The 23,691-nt window shown below is 30.8% G+C and overlaps 1 protein-coding gene across 1 annotated transcript in view; it reads left to right on the top strand.

Annotated features, from left to right (window-relative positions):
* Window positions 1-23,323, top strand: part of LOC137397348 (TNF receptor-associated factor 3-like) — a 72,209-nt gene extending 48,886 nt beyond the window's left edge. The window contains exons 9-14 of the mRNA XM_068083637.1: window positions 4,214-4,276; window positions 5,307-5,369; window positions 7,385-7,435; window positions 8,364-8,544; window positions 14,217-14,299; window positions 23,156-23,323. Coding sequence (XP_067939738.1) covers window positions 4,214-4,276; window positions 5,307-5,369; window positions 7,385-7,435; window positions 8,364-8,544; window positions 14,217-14,299; window positions 23,156-23,323 — 609 coding nt within the window. The remainder of the gene's footprint in view (window positions 1-4,213; window positions 4,277-5,306; window positions 5,370-7,384; window positions 7,436-8,363; window positions 8,545-14,216; window positions 14,300-23,155) is intronic.
* The last annotated feature ends 368 nt before the right edge of the window (window positions 23,324-23,691 follow it).

Genomic DNA, 23,691 nt, shown 5'->3' on the forward strand with positions numbered 1-23,691 from the left:
CTACCTACAGTTCTTATACAATCAATAACAGCTACTACCTACAGTTCTTATTTAATCAATAACAGTTATTACCTACAGTTCTTATACAAACAATAACAGCTACTACTTACAGTTCTTATACAATCAATAACAGTTACTACCTACAGTTCTTATACAATCAATAACAGCTACTACTTACAGTTCTTATACAATCAATAACAGTTACTACCTACAGTTCTTATACAATCAATAACAGCTACTACTTACAGTTCTTATACAATCAAAAACAGTTACTACCTACAGTTCTTATACAATCAATAACAGCTACTACCTACAGTTCTTTACAATCAATAACAGCTACTACCTACAGTTCTTATACAATCAATAACAGCTACTACTTACAGTTCTTATACAATCAATAACAGTTACTACCTACAGTTCTTATACAATCAATAACAGTTACTACCTACAGTTCTTATACAATCAATAACAGCTACTACCTACAGTTCTTATACAATCAATTACAGCTACTACCTACAGTTCTTATACAATCAATAACAGTTACTACTTACAGTTCTTATACAATCAAAAACAACTACTATCTACAGTTCTTATACAATCAATAACAGCTACTACTTACAGTTCTTATACAATCAATAACAGCTACTACCTACAGTTCTTACACAATCAATAACAGTTACTACCTACAGTTCTTATACAATCAATAACAGCTACTACCTACAGTTCTTATACAATCAATAACAGTTACTACCTACAGTTCTTATACAATCAATAACAGTTACTACCTACAGTTCTAATGCAATCAATAACAGTTACTACCTACAGTTCTTATACAATCAATAACAGTTACTACCTACTGTTCTTATACAATCAATAACAGTTACTACCTACAGTTCTTATACAATCAATAACAGTTACTACCTACAGTTCTTATACAATCAATAACAACTACTACCTACAGTTCTTATTTAATCAATAACAGCTACTACCTACAGTTCTTATACAATCAATAACAGCTACTACCTACAGTTCTTATTTAATCAATAACAGTTATTACCTACAGTTCTTATACAATCAATAACAGCTACTACTTACAGTTCTTATACAATCAATAACAGTTACTACCTACAGTTCTTATACAATCAATAACAGCTACTACTTACAGTTCTTATACAATCAATAACAGTTACTACCTACAGTTCTTATACAATCAATAACAGCTACTACTTACAGTTCTTATACAATCAAAAACAGTTACTACCTACAGTTCTTATACAATCAATAACAGCTACTACCTACAGTTCTTTACAATCAATAACAGCTACTACCTACAGTTCTTATACAATCAATAACAGCTACTACCTACAGTTCTTATTTAATCAATAACAGTTACTACCTACAGTTCTTATACAATCAATAACAGTTACTACCTACAGTCCTTACACAATCAATAACAGTTACTACCTACAGTTCTTATACAATCAATAACAACTACTATCTACAGTTCTTATACAATCAATAACAGCTACTACTTACAGTTCTTATACAATCAATTACAGCTACTACCTACAGTTCTTATACAATCAATAACAGTTACTACTTACAGTTCTTATACAATCAATAACAGTTACTACCTACAGTTCTTATACAATCAATAACAGCTACTACTTACAGTTCTAATGCAATCAATAACAGTTACTACCTACAGTTCTTATACAATCAATAACAGCTTCTACCTACAGTACTTATACAATCAATAACAGCTACTACTTACAGTTCTTATACAATCAATAACAGCTACTACCTACAGTTCTTATACAATCAATAACAACTACTATCTACAGTTCTTATACAATCAATAACAGCTACTACTTACAGTTCTTATACAATCAAAAACAGTTACTACCTACAGTTCTTATACAATCAATAACAGTTACTACCTACAGTTCTTATACAATCAATAACAGCTACTACCTACAGTTCTTATACAATCAATAACAGTTACTACCTACAGTTCTTATACAATCAATAACAGTTACTACCTACTGTTCTTATACAATCAATAACAGTTACTACCTACAGTTCTTATACAATCAATAACAGTTACTACCTACATTTCTTATACAATCAATAACAACTACTACCTACAGTTCTTATTTAATCAATAACAGCTACTACCTACAGTTCTTATACAATCAATAACAGCTACTACCTACAGTTCTTATTTAATCAATAACAGTTATTACCTACAGTTCTTATACAATCAATAACAGCTACTACTTACAGTTCTTATACAATCAATAACAGTTACTACCTACAGTTCTTATACAATCAATAACAGTTACTACCTACAGTTCTTATACAATCAATAACAGCTACTACCTACAGTTCTTATACAATCAATAACAGCTACTACCTACAGTTCTTATTTAATCAATAACAGTTATTACCTACAGTTCTTATACAATCAATAACAGCTACTACTTACAGTTCTTATACAATCAATAACAGTTACTACCTACAGTTCTTATACAATCAATAACAGCTACTACTTACAGTTCTTATACAATCAATAACAGTTACTACCTACAGTTCTTATACAATCAATAACAGCTACTACTTACAGTTCTTATACAATCAAAAACAGTTACTACCTACAGTTCTTATACAATCAATAACAGCTACTACCTACAGTTCTTTACAATCAATAACAGCTACTACCTACAGTTCTTATACAATCAATAACAGCTACTACTTACAGTTCTTATACAATCAATAACAGTTACTACCTACAGTTCTTATACAATCAATAACAGTTACTACCTACAGTTCTTATACAATCAATAACAGCTACTACCTACAGTTCTTATACAATCAATTACAGCTACTACCTACAGTTCTTATACAATCAATAACAGTTACTACTTACAGTTCTTATACAATCAATAACAGTTACTACCTACAGTTCTTATACAATCAATAACAGCTACTACTTACAGTTCTTATACAATCAATAACAGCTACTACCTACAGTTCTTATTTAATCAATAACAGTTACTACCTACAGTTCTTATACATTCAATAACAGCTTCTACCTACAGTACTTATACAATCAATAACAGCTACTACTTACAGTTCTTATACAATCAATAACAGCTACTACCTACAGTTCTTACACAATCAATAACAGCTACTACCTACAGTTCTTATACAATCAATAACAGTTACTACCTACAGTTCTTATACAATCAATAACAGTTACTACCTACAGTTCTTATACAATCAATAACAGTTACTACCTACAGTTCTTATACACTCAATAACAGTTACTACTTACAGTTCTTATACAATCAATAACAGTTACTACCTACAGTTCTTATACAATCAATAACAGCTACTACCTACAGTTCTAACACAATCAATAACAGTTACTACCTACAGTTCTTATACAATCAATAACAGTTACTATCTACAGTTCTTATACAATCAATTACAGCTACTACCTACAGTTCTTATACAATCAATAACAGCTACTACCTACAGTCCTTACACAATCAATAACAGTTACTACCTACAGTTCTTATACAATCAATAACAGTTACTACCTACAGTTCTTATACAATCAATAACAGTTACTACCTACAGTTCTTATACAATCAATAACAACTACTATCTACAGTTCTTATACAATCAATAACAGTTACTACCTACAGTTCTTATACAATCAATAACAGCTACTACCTACAGTTCTTATACAATCAATAACAGTTACTACCTACAGTTCTTATACAATCAATAACAGTTACTACCTACAGTTCTTATACAATCAATAACAGTTACTACTTACAGTTCTTATACAATCAATAACAGTTACTACCTACAGTTCTTATACAATCAATAACAGCTACTACTTACAGTTCTTATACAATCAATAACAGCTACTACCTACAGTTCTTACACAATCAATAACAGTTACTACCTACTGTTCTTATACAATCAATAACAGCTACTACCTACAGTTCTTATACAATCAATAACAGCTACTACCTACAGTTCTTAAACAATCAATAACATCAACTTCCTTCAATTATATTTTAATTCACAAATTTCGGTAGTAGATACTGCCAAGGCGAACTTTCACTGGCTTTATGTGTACTGTTTACGGGTATAGTCACCAATGGGATGATTGACTGTTCAAAACCTTTTGTTTCAGACCCTAAGCATCATCATGAGGACTGTGATGGCTATGGCAAAGGTTTTGGCAAAAGTCTTTAAGGTAAAACAAGCTAAACATATTTGTATTAATAACCATAACAACTACTACCTACAGTTCTTGTTTAATCAATAACAGCTACTACCTACAGTTCTTATACAATCAATAACAGCTACTACCTACAGTTCTTATACAATCAATAACAGCTACTACCTACAGTTCTTATACAATCAATAATAGTTACTACCTACAGTTCTTATACAATCAATAATAGTTACTACCTACAGTTTTTATACAATCAATAACAGCTACTACTTACAGTTCTTTTACAATCAATAACAGCTACTACCTACAGTTCTTATTTAATCAATAACAGTTACTACCTACAGTTCTTATACAATCAATAACAGTTACTACCTACAGTCCTTACACAATCAATAACAGTTACTACCTACAGTTCTTATACAATCAATAACAACTACTATCTACAGTTCTTATACAATCAATAACAGCTACTACTTACAGTTCTTATACAATCAATTACAGCTACTACCTACAGTTCTTATACAATCAATAACAGATACTACCTACAGTTCTTATACAATCAATAACAGCTACTACCTACAGTTCTTAAACAATCAATAACAGATACTACCTACAGTTCTTATACAATCAATAACAGTTACTACCTACAGTCCTTACACAATCAATAACAGTTACTACCTACAGTTCTTATACAATCAATAACAACTACTATCTACAGTTCTTATACAATCAATAACAGCTACTACCTACAGTTCTTATACAATCAGTAACAGTTACTACCTACAGTTCTTATACAATCAATAACAGCTACTACTTACAGTTCTTATACAATCAATAACAGCTACTACCTACAGTTCTTATACAATCAATAACAGCTACTACCTACAGTTCTTAAACAATCAATAACATCAACTACCTTCAATTATATTTTAATTCACAAATTTCGGTAGTAGATACTGCTAAGGCGAACTTTCACTGGCTTTATGTGTACTGTTTACGGGTTTAGTCACCAATGGGATGATTGACTGTTCAAAACCTTTTGTTTCAGACCCTAAGCATCATCATGAGGACTGTGATGGCTATGGCAAAGGTTTTGGCAAAAGTCTTTAAGGTAAAACAAGCTAAACATATTTGTATTAATAACCATAACAACTACTACCTACAGTTCTTATTTAATCAATAACAGCTACTACCTACAGTTCTTATACAATCAATAACAGTTACTACCTACAGTTCTTATACAATCAATAACAGTTACTACCTACAGTTCTTATACAATCAATAACAGTTACTACCTACAGTTCTTATACACTCAATAACAGTTACTACTTACAGTTCTTATACAATCAATAACAGTTACTACCTACAGTTCTTATACAATCAATAACAGCTACTACCTACAGTTCTAACACAATCAATAACAGTTACTACCTACAGTTCTTATACAATCAATAACAGTTACTACCTACAGTTCTTATACAATCAATTACAGCTACTACCTACAGTTCTTATACAATCAATAACAGCTACTACCTACAGTCCTTACACAATCAATAACAGTTACTACCTACAGTTCTTATACAATCAATAACAGTTACTACCTACAGTTCTTATACAATCAATAACAGTTACTACCTACAGTTCTTATACAATCAATAACAACTACTATCTACAGTTCTTATACAATCAATAACAGCTACTACTTACAGTTCTTATACAATCAATTACAGCTACTACCTACAGTTCTTATTTAATCAATAACAGTTACTACCTACAGTTCTTATACAATCAATAACAGTTACTACCTACAGTCCTTACACAATCAATAACAGTTACTACCTACAGTTCTTATACAATCAATAACAACTACTATCTACAGTTCTTATACAATCAATAACAGTTACTACCTACAGTTCTTATACAATCAATAACAGTTACTACCTACAGTTCTTATACAATCAATAACAGTTACTATCTACAGTTCTTATACAATCAATAACAGCTACTACTTACAGTTCTTACACAATCAATAACAGTTACTACCTACAGTTCTTATACAATCAATAACAACTACTATCTACAGTTCTTATACAATCAATAACAGCTACTACCTACAGTTCTTATTTAATCAATAACAGTTAGTACCTACAGTTCTTATACAATCAATAACAGTTACTACCTACAGTCCTTACACAATCAATAACAGTTACTACCTACAGTTCTTATACAATCAATAACAACTACTATCTACAGTTCTTATACAATCAATAACAGCTACTACTTACAGTTCTTATACAATCAATTACAGCTACTACCTACAGTTCTTATATAATCAATAACAGTTACTACTTACAGTTCTTATACAATCAATAACAGTTACTACCTACAGTTCTTATACAATCAATAACAGCTACTACTTACAGTTCCTATACAATCAATAACAGTTACTACCTACAGTTCTTATACAATCAATAACAGCTACTACTTACAGTTCTTATACAATCATTAACAGTTACTACCTACAGTTCTTATACAATCAATAACAGCTACTACCTACAGTTCTTATACAATCAATAACAGCTACTACTTACAGTTTTTATACAATCAATTACAGCTACTACCTACAGTTCTTATACAATCAATAACAGTTACTACTTACAGTTCTTATACAATCAATAACAGTTACTACCTACAGTTCTTATACAATCAATAACAGTTACTACCTACAGTTCTTATACAATCAATAACAGTTACTACCTACAGTTCTTATACAATCAATAACAGTTACTACCTATAGTTCTTATACAATCAATAACAGCTACTACCTACAGTTCTTATACAATCAATAACAGCTACTACTTACAGTTTTTATACAATCAATTACAGCTACTACCTACAGTTCTTATACAATCAATAACAGTTACTACTTACAGTTCTTATACAATCAATAACAGCTACTACCTACAGTTCTTATACAATCAATTACAGCTACTACCTTTGGTTCCTTTATGATTCACATATTTTGCTACCAAACAATGTCAAGGTGAACTTTCACCGGCTGTATGTGTGGTGCTCACTGGCATAATCACCATTGGGATGATTAACTCTTCAAAAACTTTGTTTCAGGGCATATCCAATATCAAAAAGACTATCAATGCCAAGGTTAAGCCTTTTAAGGTAAAACAATCTAAACATCATCATAACTACTCATAGCAAATCATCTACATTCTATGTGGCTAAATCTCTTTTTTTCAGTTTTGGCTGTTTATCTTTTGATCGTTAACACTTTTGGAAAGCATTTTCACCAGGGTCCTTGCTAGGGTTTAGTATTTTGATCTTGAGATAATTATATAAAATACTGGTCAAAGCCAAAGCATGAAAAAGCCACAATAAAAATGTCCAATAACTTGATAAAAATATGAAAGCTGACCGCTGCCAAATAACCACTTGTAATTTATCTAAAATTACTTTTTTTACTTTGTACTGTTTATCAGCATTTTTCATTATTTTAAAATATTGGTGAAACATTTTGTTAATGAGAAAATAGTTTTGTTGTGTGATGCATCTGACTGATCAATGTCGAGTTGTCAACTTCCTCTATACTACAAGGGAAATAGCTGATGAATTTAAACGCTGTAGTGGTGATAACTCCAAATTCTAGATGTAAACTAATTTTGAATGGTAATTCTTATGGTTTATGTCAATATTGGGCAGTTTGTTTTCAGCTTGCGGTATCGATTCAAACTTGGAGAGATATTGAGCATGCTTGAAAGTTAAATTAAAACTCCAAGTTTTAATTTAAGTTTTTTTAAGTTCCAAAACTTAAGTTATACTCAACAAGTTATCTTTTAATTCTGTTATTAAGCTTTAATATGTTAGGGTACAAGAACCTGCTGGTACTTTTCGCACACTGATATCACTTTAAAAGTGGCTAGTTTTTGTAATGCAAGGATAAAGACAAATTATGTCGGTTATAATTACTCTGTGGTAGGTAACTAACTCATTACTTATTATTTTAGACCTCTCTCACAAACAGGTATTATTATTGTTTTCCTAATGAATGAATACATTCTGAATATAGTATTCGGGACCTTGCTGTTTACAGAATATCATAGATGAGAAAGCTATGACTGGGAAGAAGCTCGGTGATAAACAGGAAGTGTCAGAGACCAATGGAGATCACCCGATGGATGCAGTGAGAACTGTTGCACACAGCTCACAGCAGATTGAGCAGGTTTCTGGAAAAGTTGGAGTGATTGAGAGACAAATTGGAGATTCCGGACTCGGTAAGTGAAGTTATTCATAAATTGAAGTCAGCCTGCAAATCTACATAACCTCCAATTACTGGCAATTTGTTGAACCAAAAACGGATAGTTTTCTCTTTTTGAGAAGACAACTCTAAAATTATCAAAACTTGGTTATTTTCACTAGTGGATGCACTCATTTGAATAGTAATATATGTCATGATAGCCACTACAAAAGAGATTGCGTCATCATCTAGGAATGATTTTTATGTCTTGGATATTTTTCCATTGTTAGGTTCAGTCTGTCATTACGCCTTTTGTAGTTTTACATCGATAAGACATGTCACTCTGTTATGGAAGGGAGTCACGTTGTGAAAAATACAAGTATTTTTACGTTTGGGAAATGTTTCAAATAGGAATCTGTGCATCAGTGTTATTGTCCTCAATTTTTTGGGGAGATAAATTTAACCCTTTATGGGTGAAGCAATAATAATGTCGCCTATATTTTGCACTCTTCTTTTGGAGAAGTAACATCAATGCTCTCAACCTCAGCATTTTCACTAAACCGTTTTTCATATACCGAAAATTCCAGAGTATAAGCCCAACATTAGATACAAAATTTTAAGTTTTAAATTCCATCCTTGACTTACGTGAATTGAGCCAGAGTAGGAGGTCGACTTATACGGCCTCCCACTCTGTATGGTAAATGTACATGTATATGTCAGAAACAGAATTATTAAACCAAAACCTGTACTCCGGAATTTAAGGTCTTTCAAAATATCAAACTGAATTAAACAAAGAAATGCTTTTAGTAAAACATATTTACTTGATACAGTTATTAATTATTTTGATAAAGCAACTTTCAAAGTTTTGAAGAAACAATCTGCCAAGCTTTTGAGCTAAAAAGCAGACTTGAATTTGACTTTGACAGACTTTGACACTCTGTACCCGCATACACATTGCTATTCACTACAGTATGTATGTACACATTGCATACATATGTACTGTAGTGTCTACATACTGAAGTGAGTTGGAGTTTGTAGACATGAATCATTACTGATCTATTTTACTCAATTGTTGTAGACTCAAACGTTTAACCTCCTGAGGAAACAAATCACTGTCAAAACTGACATTACAAATGCATTAATTAAGTGTTACTTAATCAAATACTTGCAAATATAAAAATATACAAATATATAAAAATTGCTGCCGCAGGGAATTCCAATTTGTTTTGTGCACCTGTACATGTAAAGGAAAAAAACAGATAACACTAACAAGAAGGGGACATAACTGTTAGCTCCTCGTAAAAACCATTTCACTAAAACCTACTATTTATGATGTTATTATAAATATATCCTTATAATCAATGTTTTTGAATATTTTCTTACCTAGCAATAAAAGTGTTAAAGCTGCAGTGTGCGCTCAGACGATATGATGTAGCATTCAACACTGGTCCGACCTTGTTAATTTGCCAGCACGCTCATATTTTAGCGCTTCACGTCGGGCTTGGTCACTTGTACTCCGCTGCACGTACTTGATGCATACATACGTCTAATACATTGAATGGTGTTCCTGAAGAGTATTCTCATCGTTCATTAAAATGTTTTAAAGTCTTCTGGTACGATTGTAAACCACATTTTGATGAATCTGAAGACAATGGATACGAGTTAGACATTGGTGACTTCGAATCAGATTGCAGCTCTGATGATTGATACAGTCGGTTTTCTCAGGTAATGACAATAAGACCATGGCAACCGCCACAAGAACAACACAAGAATTAATTGTTATTGATGTAACTGAGTCATTATTAGTTCCATTTTGTCGACACTTTCCTGCTGATCATTTTCTATTATGGGTTCATGAAGATCAACAAATGTCAAAGTAGCGGGCAATAAAGGTGGCATTCTAACAAAGGATGGCGCTGTATTATTCATCCCTTTCCCTATAGGGGTGTTCTACTAGAGCTAGCGTTCAAATAAAGGTGGCATTCAAATAGAGGTTTTACGGTAATTTAACTTTTCCTCTTGCAAAATCAATCTCGATGCTTTATACTTTTGCTTCTAACCAATCACTGTACCGCTTGTCAGGGCTAAATTGTGATTGTTCATTACAACATAAGACAACTCCTACTTGTTCACAACCATTCACACCGTTAGCACCGACTGATTCTTATTTTTACTCGCAGGCGTAAGTTTCATATTTGTTGACAGATTTGGAGGGAAAAAGTAAGAAAACTACTGATTCCACTCTTGTTAGGTTCTCAGTGTATTTTACTACAATTACTACCATTAGTTTTGGCTACTCAGTAACAGTACTACTTTGTACCCACATCTATACCAACAATTGGGTAAGGATGGGTCAAACTGCAAGAGCTACACTGTTTAAGAGACCTCAGTGTTAAGATTCTTTGCTCTCTATAATATAATTGAGCTTTTATGATGCAAGAAAGTTATTTTTAGGTTGCAGTTTTACTGAAAGCATAGATTTATTGTTGTATCAATTAAATCTTTATATATATTTCTCAAAGTTTGTTTAGGTATTTGTTCATCTGTAGCTATTAAAATGTTGAATATTAAAACTTCGCATTATGCTGGACTCGAACTCACAAGGATTGCACCCACAGTTTTGCAATCCAATTTTCTATCCATGATACTATGATGTATTTACGTTTCAACACTCACTATATACACCATTTTCCCGATTTCACAAGCTAAATGACATTTTAATTGAAATTCTATTAACTCGATTAAACGCAATAGAATTTCATAGAGTTATTAATTTAAACTCTAGTACTTCCATGAAACACGATGGTTTTTCAGCTTTTCAGTAACTTCTATTTCCGGTTTTGCGTAAGGTTCAATTGAAAGAATCGGTAAAAGCCAATAATTTCTACACTAACAATGGTATTTTTTTGAGTAGGAATAGCCAGTACATTCTCTCTCCATTCAGTCAGACAGAGACAGTCCGATATGTCATTTTTACATTTGTACCAGTATCAAGAGGTACCAGTGTCGTTGTATTCAAATTTGGATAGAATTCTTCTGCTGGAACAGTAACCTTTTTATACACACGCATGCACGCACGCGCGCACACACATTTCTTAGCAACGAATTGTTATTAATAATTCAACCTATTAAGGATTTTTATTTTGTTTTTTCAGTTCATATTAAAAGTATCATTACCAAATCATCTTTTATTGTAATCGTAGCAAAGCAGACTTAATTTAGCTATTACTTGCTAGTGATTTCACATTCACATTTAAACCTTTTTGTAGTTGTTTTATTTTGTTTCTTAATTTAGTTGTCCTGCACAAAACATTTCCCTAATAATATGAAGTTTAAAAGTTACAGTTGTTTGACAAAGTTTGAAAACCTTTAAAGTTGTTTGATTTTTTCTCTTAGTTTATTTAAACTGCACAAAACACGTTTCTCGTGATATGAAGTTTGAAAGTTAGAATGGTCACTGCTTTTATATCTATATATATTTCTCAAAGTATGTCCGTTTGTCGTATATCTGTCGGTTTTGTGGTTATAGATCTTAAAATCTTGATTTTTCTGCAATCAGATTGATTGGACTCACGACAAATTTCTCATCGAAGAGGGTTTTATCCGGATGCTCTACCACTGATCTATAGCGCCATAGCAATCCTATGCGTTTTTATATACGTTTTCACATAATGGATATGCCATGCGCGTGCAAATTATAAATTAGTCTGGCTAAAAAATAGCTATTACAACCTTGCCATTAAAACTGCATTTGAACTCATGACAATTTTAACGGATAAACGCGTGCTATTTATTTTAACCTTGCGTCCACGAATTACGATGCTACCGTTCAGGAATATTTTGGGACCTAAGTATATGCAATGCGATGCTTCTTTGTCTTTTTTAGTTAGGGCTAACTTATTTGACCCCACGATATCGACTATAATTAATCTCAAACTTAAAATTTGGCATATTCTGAACTGATTATATACGTTATCGAAAGATATACGCCGCTGAACTTGCCATGGCGAGTTATCTGTATCCGTTATACAGTATATCAGGTATCCGTTACAATAAAAACATCTCGCAATGATAAAACTGATATTAAAAGTTTGAGGTTTACTAAAATACATACTAAAACTTTTTTCCAGTATGTGTTTAGTAAACTCAATTCATATAAGCTAGATTCAGCGCTTATGATACCGTATACGTTTGTCTCGAACGTAAAAATATTGTAATGTTATACTATCTTCCATAACCACTAAACTCACTGAGGTTTTTGTAGTTACTTATAGTTACTAAGGTTAACATAGTATTTTGGCACTATTTTAATGATGATGATTAGTACCTATAGCCTACGATATTAGCCTACATGTCAATTTTTGCATGCAAACACTGAAATGAACTGAAATCATATAATTGTATATCAATTAATTTTGGATTCTAATCGTAGCAAAATAGACTATATTTAGCCATTACTTGCTAATGATTTCACATTTACATTTAAACACCTTTACATTTTTAATTTTTTCTTCTAATTTATTTCAACGAAACACTTCTTTCATGTTATGAAATTTGTTCGAAAACCTTTAGAGTTGTTTTATTTATTTTTAATTTAGTTGTCCTGCACATGACCTTTTCCTCATAATATGAATTTGAAAGTTACAATTGTTTGAAAAAGTTTAAAAACATTTACAATTGTTTTTATTTTCTCTCTTCATTTATTTCAATGACACAAAAAACTTTTCTCATGATATGTAGTTTGAGAGTTAGAGTGGCAAATGTTGTAATATGTTAAATAAAAATAAATTATACTTAGTTATACTAAATTGTAAGTATATTTAAATAAAATAAACTATATTATTATCTTATTTACTAGATAGATTTTTATTGTATTCATAGCTAATCATATTATATTTAGCCATTACTTGCTAATGAGTTTACATTTTTATTTAAACACATTTACAGTTTTATTTTTCTTCCTAATTTAATTCAATAAAACACTTCTTTCATGATATGAAATTTGAAAGTTATAGTTGTTTGAAAAAGCTTGAAAACCTTTACAGTTGTTTTCTTTTTCCTCTTAATTCATTTGAGCAGCTTAAAAATATTTTCTCATGATATGAAGTTTAAAAGTTAGAATGGCAAATGCTGTATACAGTATGTTATATAAAAATAAATTTTCTGTCCAAAGACTTTTTTATTACTCGGGCAACACCGGGTAGTACAGCTAGTGTTAAATGAAAATAAGTTTTTTGTGCAAATACTTTTATTACTCGGGCATTCACCTAGTTAACAATATGAAGCTGTGTCATTAAAGCAACAACATTATTGTGATAAGAGAAAGATGAAGGCTTATCAGACTCTGCAACAACATAACTTTATTGTAACAGTTCTATATTGTTTGTAGGCCTCACTTTAACTAAAATTTATTTTACTAATCAACAAATCACGCAAGCTCTCGCAACTAGCTACTTAATTTGGGTGCAGTTGGAAAGCTTTGAGTTTATTCTGAAATGTAATTGTACTCCATTGCAGCATGGGGTACAATTGAGTAATGATAAATCTAAGAGGTGACTAACTGTTTCAAGGTCAAATATTTTTTACTTTATACCAGAATGATCTGTTCTGCATTATCTATCACTAGCTTTCTTTTAGCATTCCGCTAAACAGCGGAGACCAGCATTGAATACCTTCTCTTAGCTTAAGTTCATGTTTTTGTTTTACCAGATCAAGGGACAGTTATAGAATCCCACTCGCAAAACATTAGACGTCACAACGAGTTGACAAATAACTCCGAAAAACGTATAAAGGTATGAAGCCTTGTTAAGGGCATTCTTAAATGTATCTAAATATCCGTCAGTTGAAAAGAGGGCGAATTATTTAATGAAATCCTATTTAGCTGTAGCTCAATTTTCTCAGATACCGTGTATGGTTACATGAGATCTAATGTATCTCTATATTTAACTAAGTACTACTCATATATGACATCATATCATCTATATTGAACTAACTACTACTCATATATGACATCATATCCTCTATATTGAACTAGTTACTACTCATATATGACATCATACCATCTATATTGTACTAACTACTACTCATATATGACATCATATCCTCTGTATTGAACTAACTACTACTCATATATGACATCATATCCTCTATATTGAACTAACTACTACTCATATATGACATCATATCCTCTATATTGAACTAACTACTACTCATATATGACATCATATTCTCTATATTGAACTAACCACTACTCATGTATGACATCATACCCTCTATATTGAACTAGCTACTACTCATATATGACATCACATCCTCTGTATTGAACTAACTACTACTCATATATGACATCATATCCTCTATATTGAACTAGCTACTACTCATATATGACATCACATCCTCTGTATTGAACTAACTACTACTCATATATGACATGGTATCCTCTTTATTTAACTACTACTCATATATGACATCATATCCTCTATATTGAATTAACTACTACTCATATGTGACATAATATCCTCTAGATTGAAGTAGCTACTACCCCTATATGACATTCTATCCTCTATATTGAACTAACTACTACTCATATGTGACGTAATATCCTCTATATTGAACTAACTACTACTCATATATGACATCATATCCTCAATATTGAACTAACTACTACTCATATGTGACATAATATCCTCTATTTTGATTTAGCTACTACTCATGTATGACATCATAACCTTTATATTGAACTAACTACTACTCATATGTGACGTAATATCCTCTATATTGAACTAACTACTACTCATATATGACATCACATCCTCTGTATTGAACTAACTACTACTCATATATGACATGATATCCTCTTTATTTAACTAACTACTACTCATATATGACATTATATCCTCTATATTGAACTAACTACTACTCATATATGACATCATATCCTCTATATTGAATTAACTACTACTCATATGTGACATAATATCCTCTATTTTGATTTAGCTACTACTCATGTATGACATCATAACCTTTATATTGAACTAGCTACTACTCATATATGACATCATATCCTCTATATTGAACTAGCTACTACTCATATATGACATCATATCCTCTGTATTGAACTAGCTACTACTCAAATATGACATCAAATCCTCTATATTGAACTAACTACTACTCATATATGACATCATATCCTCTATATTGAACTAGCTACTACTCATATATGATATCATATCCTCTATATTGAACTAGCTACTACTCATATATGATATCATATCCTCTATATTGAACTAACTACTACTCATATATGACATTATATCTTCTATATTGAACTAACTACTACTCATATATGACATTATATCCTCTATATTGAACTAACTACTACTCATATGTGACATAATATCCTCTAAATTGAATTACTTACTACTCATATATGACATCATATCCTCTATATTGAACTAGCTACTACTCATATAGGACATCATATCTTCTATATTGAACTAACTACTACTCATATGTGACATAATATCCTCTAGATTGAAGTAGCTACTACCCCTATATGACATTCCATCCTCTATATTGAACTAACTGCTACTCATATGTGACATAATATCCTCTAAATTGAATTACTTACTACTCATATATGATATCATATCCTCCATATTGTACTAACTACTACTCATATATGACATAACATCCTCTATATTGAACTAACTACTGCTCATATATGACATCATATCCTCTATATTGAACTAACTACTACTCATATATGACATTATATCCTCTATATTGAACTAACTACTACTCATATATGACATTATATCCTCTATATTGAACTAACTACTACTCATATATGACATCATATCCTCTATATTGAACTAACTACTACTCATATATGACATTATATCCTCTATATTGAACTAACTACTACTCATATGTGACATAATATCTTCTAAATTGAATTACTTGCTACTCATATATGACATCATATCCTCTATATTGAACTAGCTACTACTCATATAGGACATCATATCTTCTATATTGAACTAACTACTACTCATATGTGACATAATATCCTCTAGATTGAACTAGCTACTACCCCTATATGACATTCTATCCTCTATATTGAACTAACTACTACTAATATGTGACGTAATATCTTCTATATTGAACTAACTACTACTCATATATGACATCAAATCCTCTGTATTGAACTAACTACTACTCATATATGAGATGATATCCTCTTTATTTAACTAATTACTACTCATATATGACATCATATCCTCTATATTAAATTAACTACTACTCATATGTGACATAATATCCTCTATTTTGATTTAGTTACTACTCATGTATGACATCATAACCTTTATATTGAACTAGCTACTACTCATATATGACATCATATCCTCTATATTGAACTAGCTACTACTCATATATGACATCATATCCTCTGTATTGAACTAGCTACTACTCATATATGACATCATATCCTCTATATTGAACTAACTACTACTCATATATGACATCATATCCTCTCTATTGAACTAGCTACTACTCATATATGATATCATATCCTCTATATTGAACTAGCTACTATTCATATATGATATCATATCCTCTATATTGAACTAACTACTACTCATATGCGACATAATATCCTCTAAATTGAATTACTTATTACTCATATATGACATCATATCCTCTATATTGAACTAGCTACTACTCATATAGGACATCATATCATCTATATTGAACTAACTACTGCTCATATGTGACATCATATCCTCTATATTGAACTAACTACTACTCATATATGACATCATATCCTCTGTATTGAACTAACTACTACTCATATGTGACATAATATCCTCTAGATTATAAGTAGCTACTACCCCTATATGACATTCTATCCTCTATATTGAACTAACTACTACTCATATATGACATCATATCCTCTATATTGAATTAACTACTACTCATATGTGACATAATATCCTCTATTTTGATTTAGCTACTACTCATGTATGACATCATAACCTTTATATTGAACTAGCTACTACTCATATATGACATCATATCCTCTATATTGAACTAGCTACTACTCATATATGACATCATATCCTCTGTATTGAACTAGCTACTACTCAAATATGACATCAAATCCTCTATATTGAACTAACTACTACTCATATATGACATCAAATCCTCTATATTGAACTAACTACTACTCATATATAATATCATATCCTCTATATTGAACTAGCTACTACTCATATATGATATCATATCCTCTATATTGAACTAACTACTACTCATATATGAAATTATATCTTTTATATTGAACTAACTACTACTCATATATGACATTATATCCTCTATATTGAACTAACTACTACTCATATGTGACATAATATCCTCTATATTGAACTAACTACTACTCATATGTGACATAATATCCTCTAGATTGAAGTAGCTACTACCCCTATATGACATTCCATCCTCTATATTGAACTAACTACTACTCATATGTGACATAATATCCTCTAAATTGAATTACTTACTACTCATATATGATATCATATCCTCCATATTGTACTAACTACTACTCATATATGACATCACATCCTCTATATTGAACTAACTACTGCTCATATATGACATCATATCCTCTATATTGAACTAACTACTACTCATATATGACATTATATCCTCTATAATGAACTAACTACTACTCATATATGACATTATATCCTCTATATTGAACTAACTACTACTCATATATGACATTATATCCTCTATATTGAACTAACTACTACTCATATGTGACATAATATCTTCTAAATCGAATTACTTGCTACTCATATATGACATCATATCCTCTATATAGAACTAGCTACTAGTCATATAGGACATCATATCTTCTATATTGAACTAACTACTACTCATATGTGACATAATATCCTCTAGATTGAAGTAGCTACTACCCCTATATGACATTCCATCCTCTATATTGAACTAACTACTACTCATATGTGACATAATATCCTCTAAATTGAATTACTTACTACTCATATATGATATCATATCCTCCATATTGTACTAACTACTACTCATATATGACATCACATCCTCTATATTGAACTAACTACTGCTCATATATGACATCATATCCTCTATATTGAACTAACTACTACTCATATATGACATTATATCCTCTATATTGAACTAACTACTACTCATATATGACCTCATATCCTCTATATTGAACTAACTACTACTCATATATGACATCATATCTTCTATAATGAACTAACTGCTACTCATATATGACATCATATCCTCTATATTGAACTAACTAATACTCATATATGACATCGTATCCTCTATATTGAACTAACTACTACTCATATATGACATCATATCCTCTATATAAAACTAAATACTACTCATATATGGCATCATATCCTCTATATTAAACTAAAAACTACTTATATATGACATCATATCCTCTATATTGAGCTACCTACTGATCATATATGACATCATATGCTCTATATTGAACTAACTACTACTCATATATGACATCATATCCTCTATATATTGAACTAACTACTACTCATATATGACATCATATCTTCTATGTTGAACTCACTACTACTCAAATATGATATCATATCCTCCATATTGTACTAACTACTTCTCATATATGACCTCATATCCCCTATATTGAACTAGCTACTACTAATATATGACATCATATCCTCTATATTAAACTAAATACTACTCATATATGACATCATATCCTCTATATTGAGCTACCTACTGATCATATATGACATCATATGCTCTATATTGAACTAACTACTACTCATATATGACATCATATCCTCTATATATTGAACTAACTACTACTCATATATGACATCATATCTTCTATGTTGAACTCACTACTACTCAAATATGATATCATATCCTCCATATTGTACTAACTACTTCTCATATATGACCTCATATCCCCTATATTGAACTAGCTACTACTAATATATGACATCATATCCTCTATATTAAACTAAATACTACTCATATATGACATCATATCCTCTATATTGAGCTACCTACTGATCATATATGACATCATATCCTCTATATTGAACTAACTACTACTCATATATGACATCATATCTTCTATATTGAACTCGCTACTACTCATATATGACATCATATCCTCTATATTGAACTAACTACTACTCATATATGACATCATATCTTCTATAATGAACTAACTGCTACTCATATATGACATCATATCCTCTATATTGAACTAACTAATACTCATATATGACATCGTATCCTCTATATTGAACTAACTACTACTCATATATGACATCATATCCTCTATATAAAACTAACTACTACTCATATATGACATCATATCCTCTATATTGAACTAACTACTACTCATATATGACCTCATATCCTCTATATTGAACTAACTACTACTCATATATGACATCATATCTTCTATAATGAACTAACTGCTACTCATATATGACATCATATCCTCTATATTGAACTAACTAATACTCATATATGACATCGTATCCTCTATATTGAACTAACTACTACTCATATATGGCATCATATCCTCTATATTGAACTAACTACTACTCATATATGACATCATATCCTCTATATTGAACTAACTACTACTCATATATGACATCATATCTTCTATGTTGAACTCACTACTACTCAAATATGATAACATATCCTCCATATTGTACTAACTACTTCTCATATATGACCTCATATCCCCTATATTGAACTAGCTACTACTAATATATGACATCATATCCTCTATATTAAACTAAATACTACTCATATATGACATCATATCCTCTATATTGAGCTACCTACTGATCATATATGACATCATATCCTCTATATTGAACTAACTACTACTCATATATGACATCATATCTTCTATATTGAACTCGCTACTACTCATATATGATATCATATCCTCTATATTGAACTCGCTACTACTCATATATGACATCATATCCTCTATATTGAACTAACTAATACTCATATATGACATCATATCCTCTATATTGAACTAACTACTACTCATATATGGCATCATATCTTCTATATTGAACTAACTACTACTCATATATGACATCATATCTTCTATGTTGAACTCACTACTACTCAAATATGATATCATATCCTCCATATTGTACTAACTACTTCTCATGTATGACCTCATATCCCCTATATTGAACTAGCTACTACTAATATATGACATCATATCCTCTATATTAAACTAAATACTACTCATATATGACATCATATCCTCTATATTGAGCTACCCACTGATCATATATGACATCATATCCTCTATATTGAACTAACTACTACTCATATATGACATCATATCTTCTATAATGAACTAACTGCTACTCATATATGACATCATATCTTCTATATTGAACTAACTAATACTCATATATGACATCGTATCCTCTATATTGAACTAACTACTACTCATATATGACATCATATCCTCTATATTGAACTAACTACTACTCATATATGACATCATATCCTCTATATTGAACTAACTACTACTCATATATGACCTCATATCCTCTATATTGAACTAACTACTACTCATATATGACATCATATCTTCTATAATGAACTAACTGCTACTCATATATGACATCATATCCTCTATATTGAACTAACTAATACTCATATATGACATCGTATCCTCTATATTGAACTAACTACTACTCATATATGACATCATATCCTCTATATAAAACTAAATACTACTCATATATGGCATCATATCCTCTATATTAAACTAAAAACTACTTATATATGACATCATATCCTCTATATTGAGCTACCTACTGATCATATATGACATCATATGCTCTATATTGAACTAACTACTACTCATATATGACATCACATCCTCTATATATTGAACTAACTACTACTCATATATGACATCATATCTTCTATGTTGAACTCACTACTACTCAAATATGATATCATATCCTCCATATTGTACTAACTACTTCTCATATATGACCTCATATCCCCTATATTGAACTAGCTACTACTAATATATGACATCATATCCTCTATATTAAACTAAATACTACTCATATATGACATCATATCCTCTATATTGAGCTACCTACTGATCATATATGACATCATATCCTCTATATTGAACTAACTACTACTCATATATGACATCATATCTTCTATATTGAACTCGCTACTACTCATATATGATATCATATCCTCTATATTGAACTCGCTACTACTCATATATGACATCATATCCTCTATATTGAACTAACTAATACTCATATATGACATCATATCCTCTATATTGAACTAACTACTACTCATATATGGCATCATATCTTCTATATTGAACTAACTACTACTCATATATGACATCATATCCTCTATATTGAACTAACTACTACTCATATATGACATCATATCTTCTATGTTGAACTCACTACTACTCAAATATGATATCATATCCTCCATATTGTACTAACTACTTCTCATGTATGACCTCATATCCCCTATATTGAACTAGTTACTACTAATATATGACATCATATCCTCTATATTAAACTAAAGACTACTCATATATGACATCATATCCTCTATATTGAGCTACCCACTGATCATATATGACATCATATCCTCTATATTGAACTAACTACTACTCATATATGACATTATATCTTCTATATTGAACTCGCTACTACTCATATATGATATCATATCCTCTATATTGAACTCGCTACTACTCATATATGACATCATATCCTCTATATTGAACTAACTAATACTCATATATGACATCATATCCTCTATATTGAACTAACTACTACTCATATATGGCATCATATCCTCTATATTGAACTAACTACTACTCATATGTGACATAATATCCTCTATATTGAACTAACTACTACTCATATATGACATCATATCCTCTATATTGAACTAACTACTACTCATATATAACATCATATCCTCTATATTGAACTAACTACTACTCATATATAACATCATGTCATTTATATTGAACTAGCTACTACTCATATATGACATAAATGATATAAATATATAATATGCTATGATATATATATATAACATAGATGCATATATATATAAATGATATGACATTTATATATATATTTATATATATATAATTGATCTTTGTCAATCTCTGCAGTATCTAACTCCAATTTTATATGCTGACGACACAAATTTGTTTTTTTCTTTTACGTAAATGAATCTTACACTAAAATTAATTCTTATCTTCAAAGACTGAGCCACTCGTGTCAAGTAAAAAAACTAAGAATTAATTGTGAAACAAACAGCTTACATCGTTTTCAAAAACCACCAAAACAGATTTAAATGTGAACACATATTAAATTTAAATTATAAAAATATTGTTGAGGTTGATGAAATTAAATTTTTAGTCATTACAATTGATAAGAGTGTGAGTTGGTCCTCACACACACGCAATTTACTGATTGACTTAAGCTAATACTCATATATGACCTCATATCGGCTATTTGCATGTTTTCTAGCCTGACCCTGACAGCTCGTCCTTCAGAAAACCACAGACAGAAATGAACATTGCGTCAGGCTGCCCACAGTTTGCTCTTCACAGTGAAGTGGAATCCAGTAATTTTCTTATATCTGACAGTATTTATATCAGGGTCAAAGTGGAGCCTGGTGGTGATATAATTGTCTAGCAAGGCGGGGAGCCCCCACCTCCCATGCATTGTCTCCCTTACTCATGCTGGTACCTTGTCGAGGTGTAGGGGCTTAATGGCATCCATAAATGCAAAAGTCATATTTTGTGTCTATGGATGTCTAACTAAAGCCAGCATAAGGCATGGTATCGGGATGGGGGGCTCCCTTCTCTTTGAAAAAAGATTTTCATTAACATGAGGTAGCAGTTTACCTTAGCACACATTCACTAGCACCAATAGCTTTACTTATCATCTTAGGATTATTGTTTACACCATTCGCCACCTGTTGATCAACCATTGGTGAGTTTTTATTTGATGCAATTAATATATCTCTCATTAGGATTTGGCTGAATGACATTTATTTTAAA

Source organism: Watersipora subatra, chromosome 5, assembly GCF_963576615.1.
Source record: "Watersipora subatra chromosome 5, tzWatSuba1.1, whole genome shotgun sequence".
NCBI classification, from domain to species: domain Eukaryota; kingdom Metazoa; phylum Bryozoa; class Gymnolaemata; order Cheilostomatida; family Watersiporidae; genus Watersipora; species Watersipora subatra.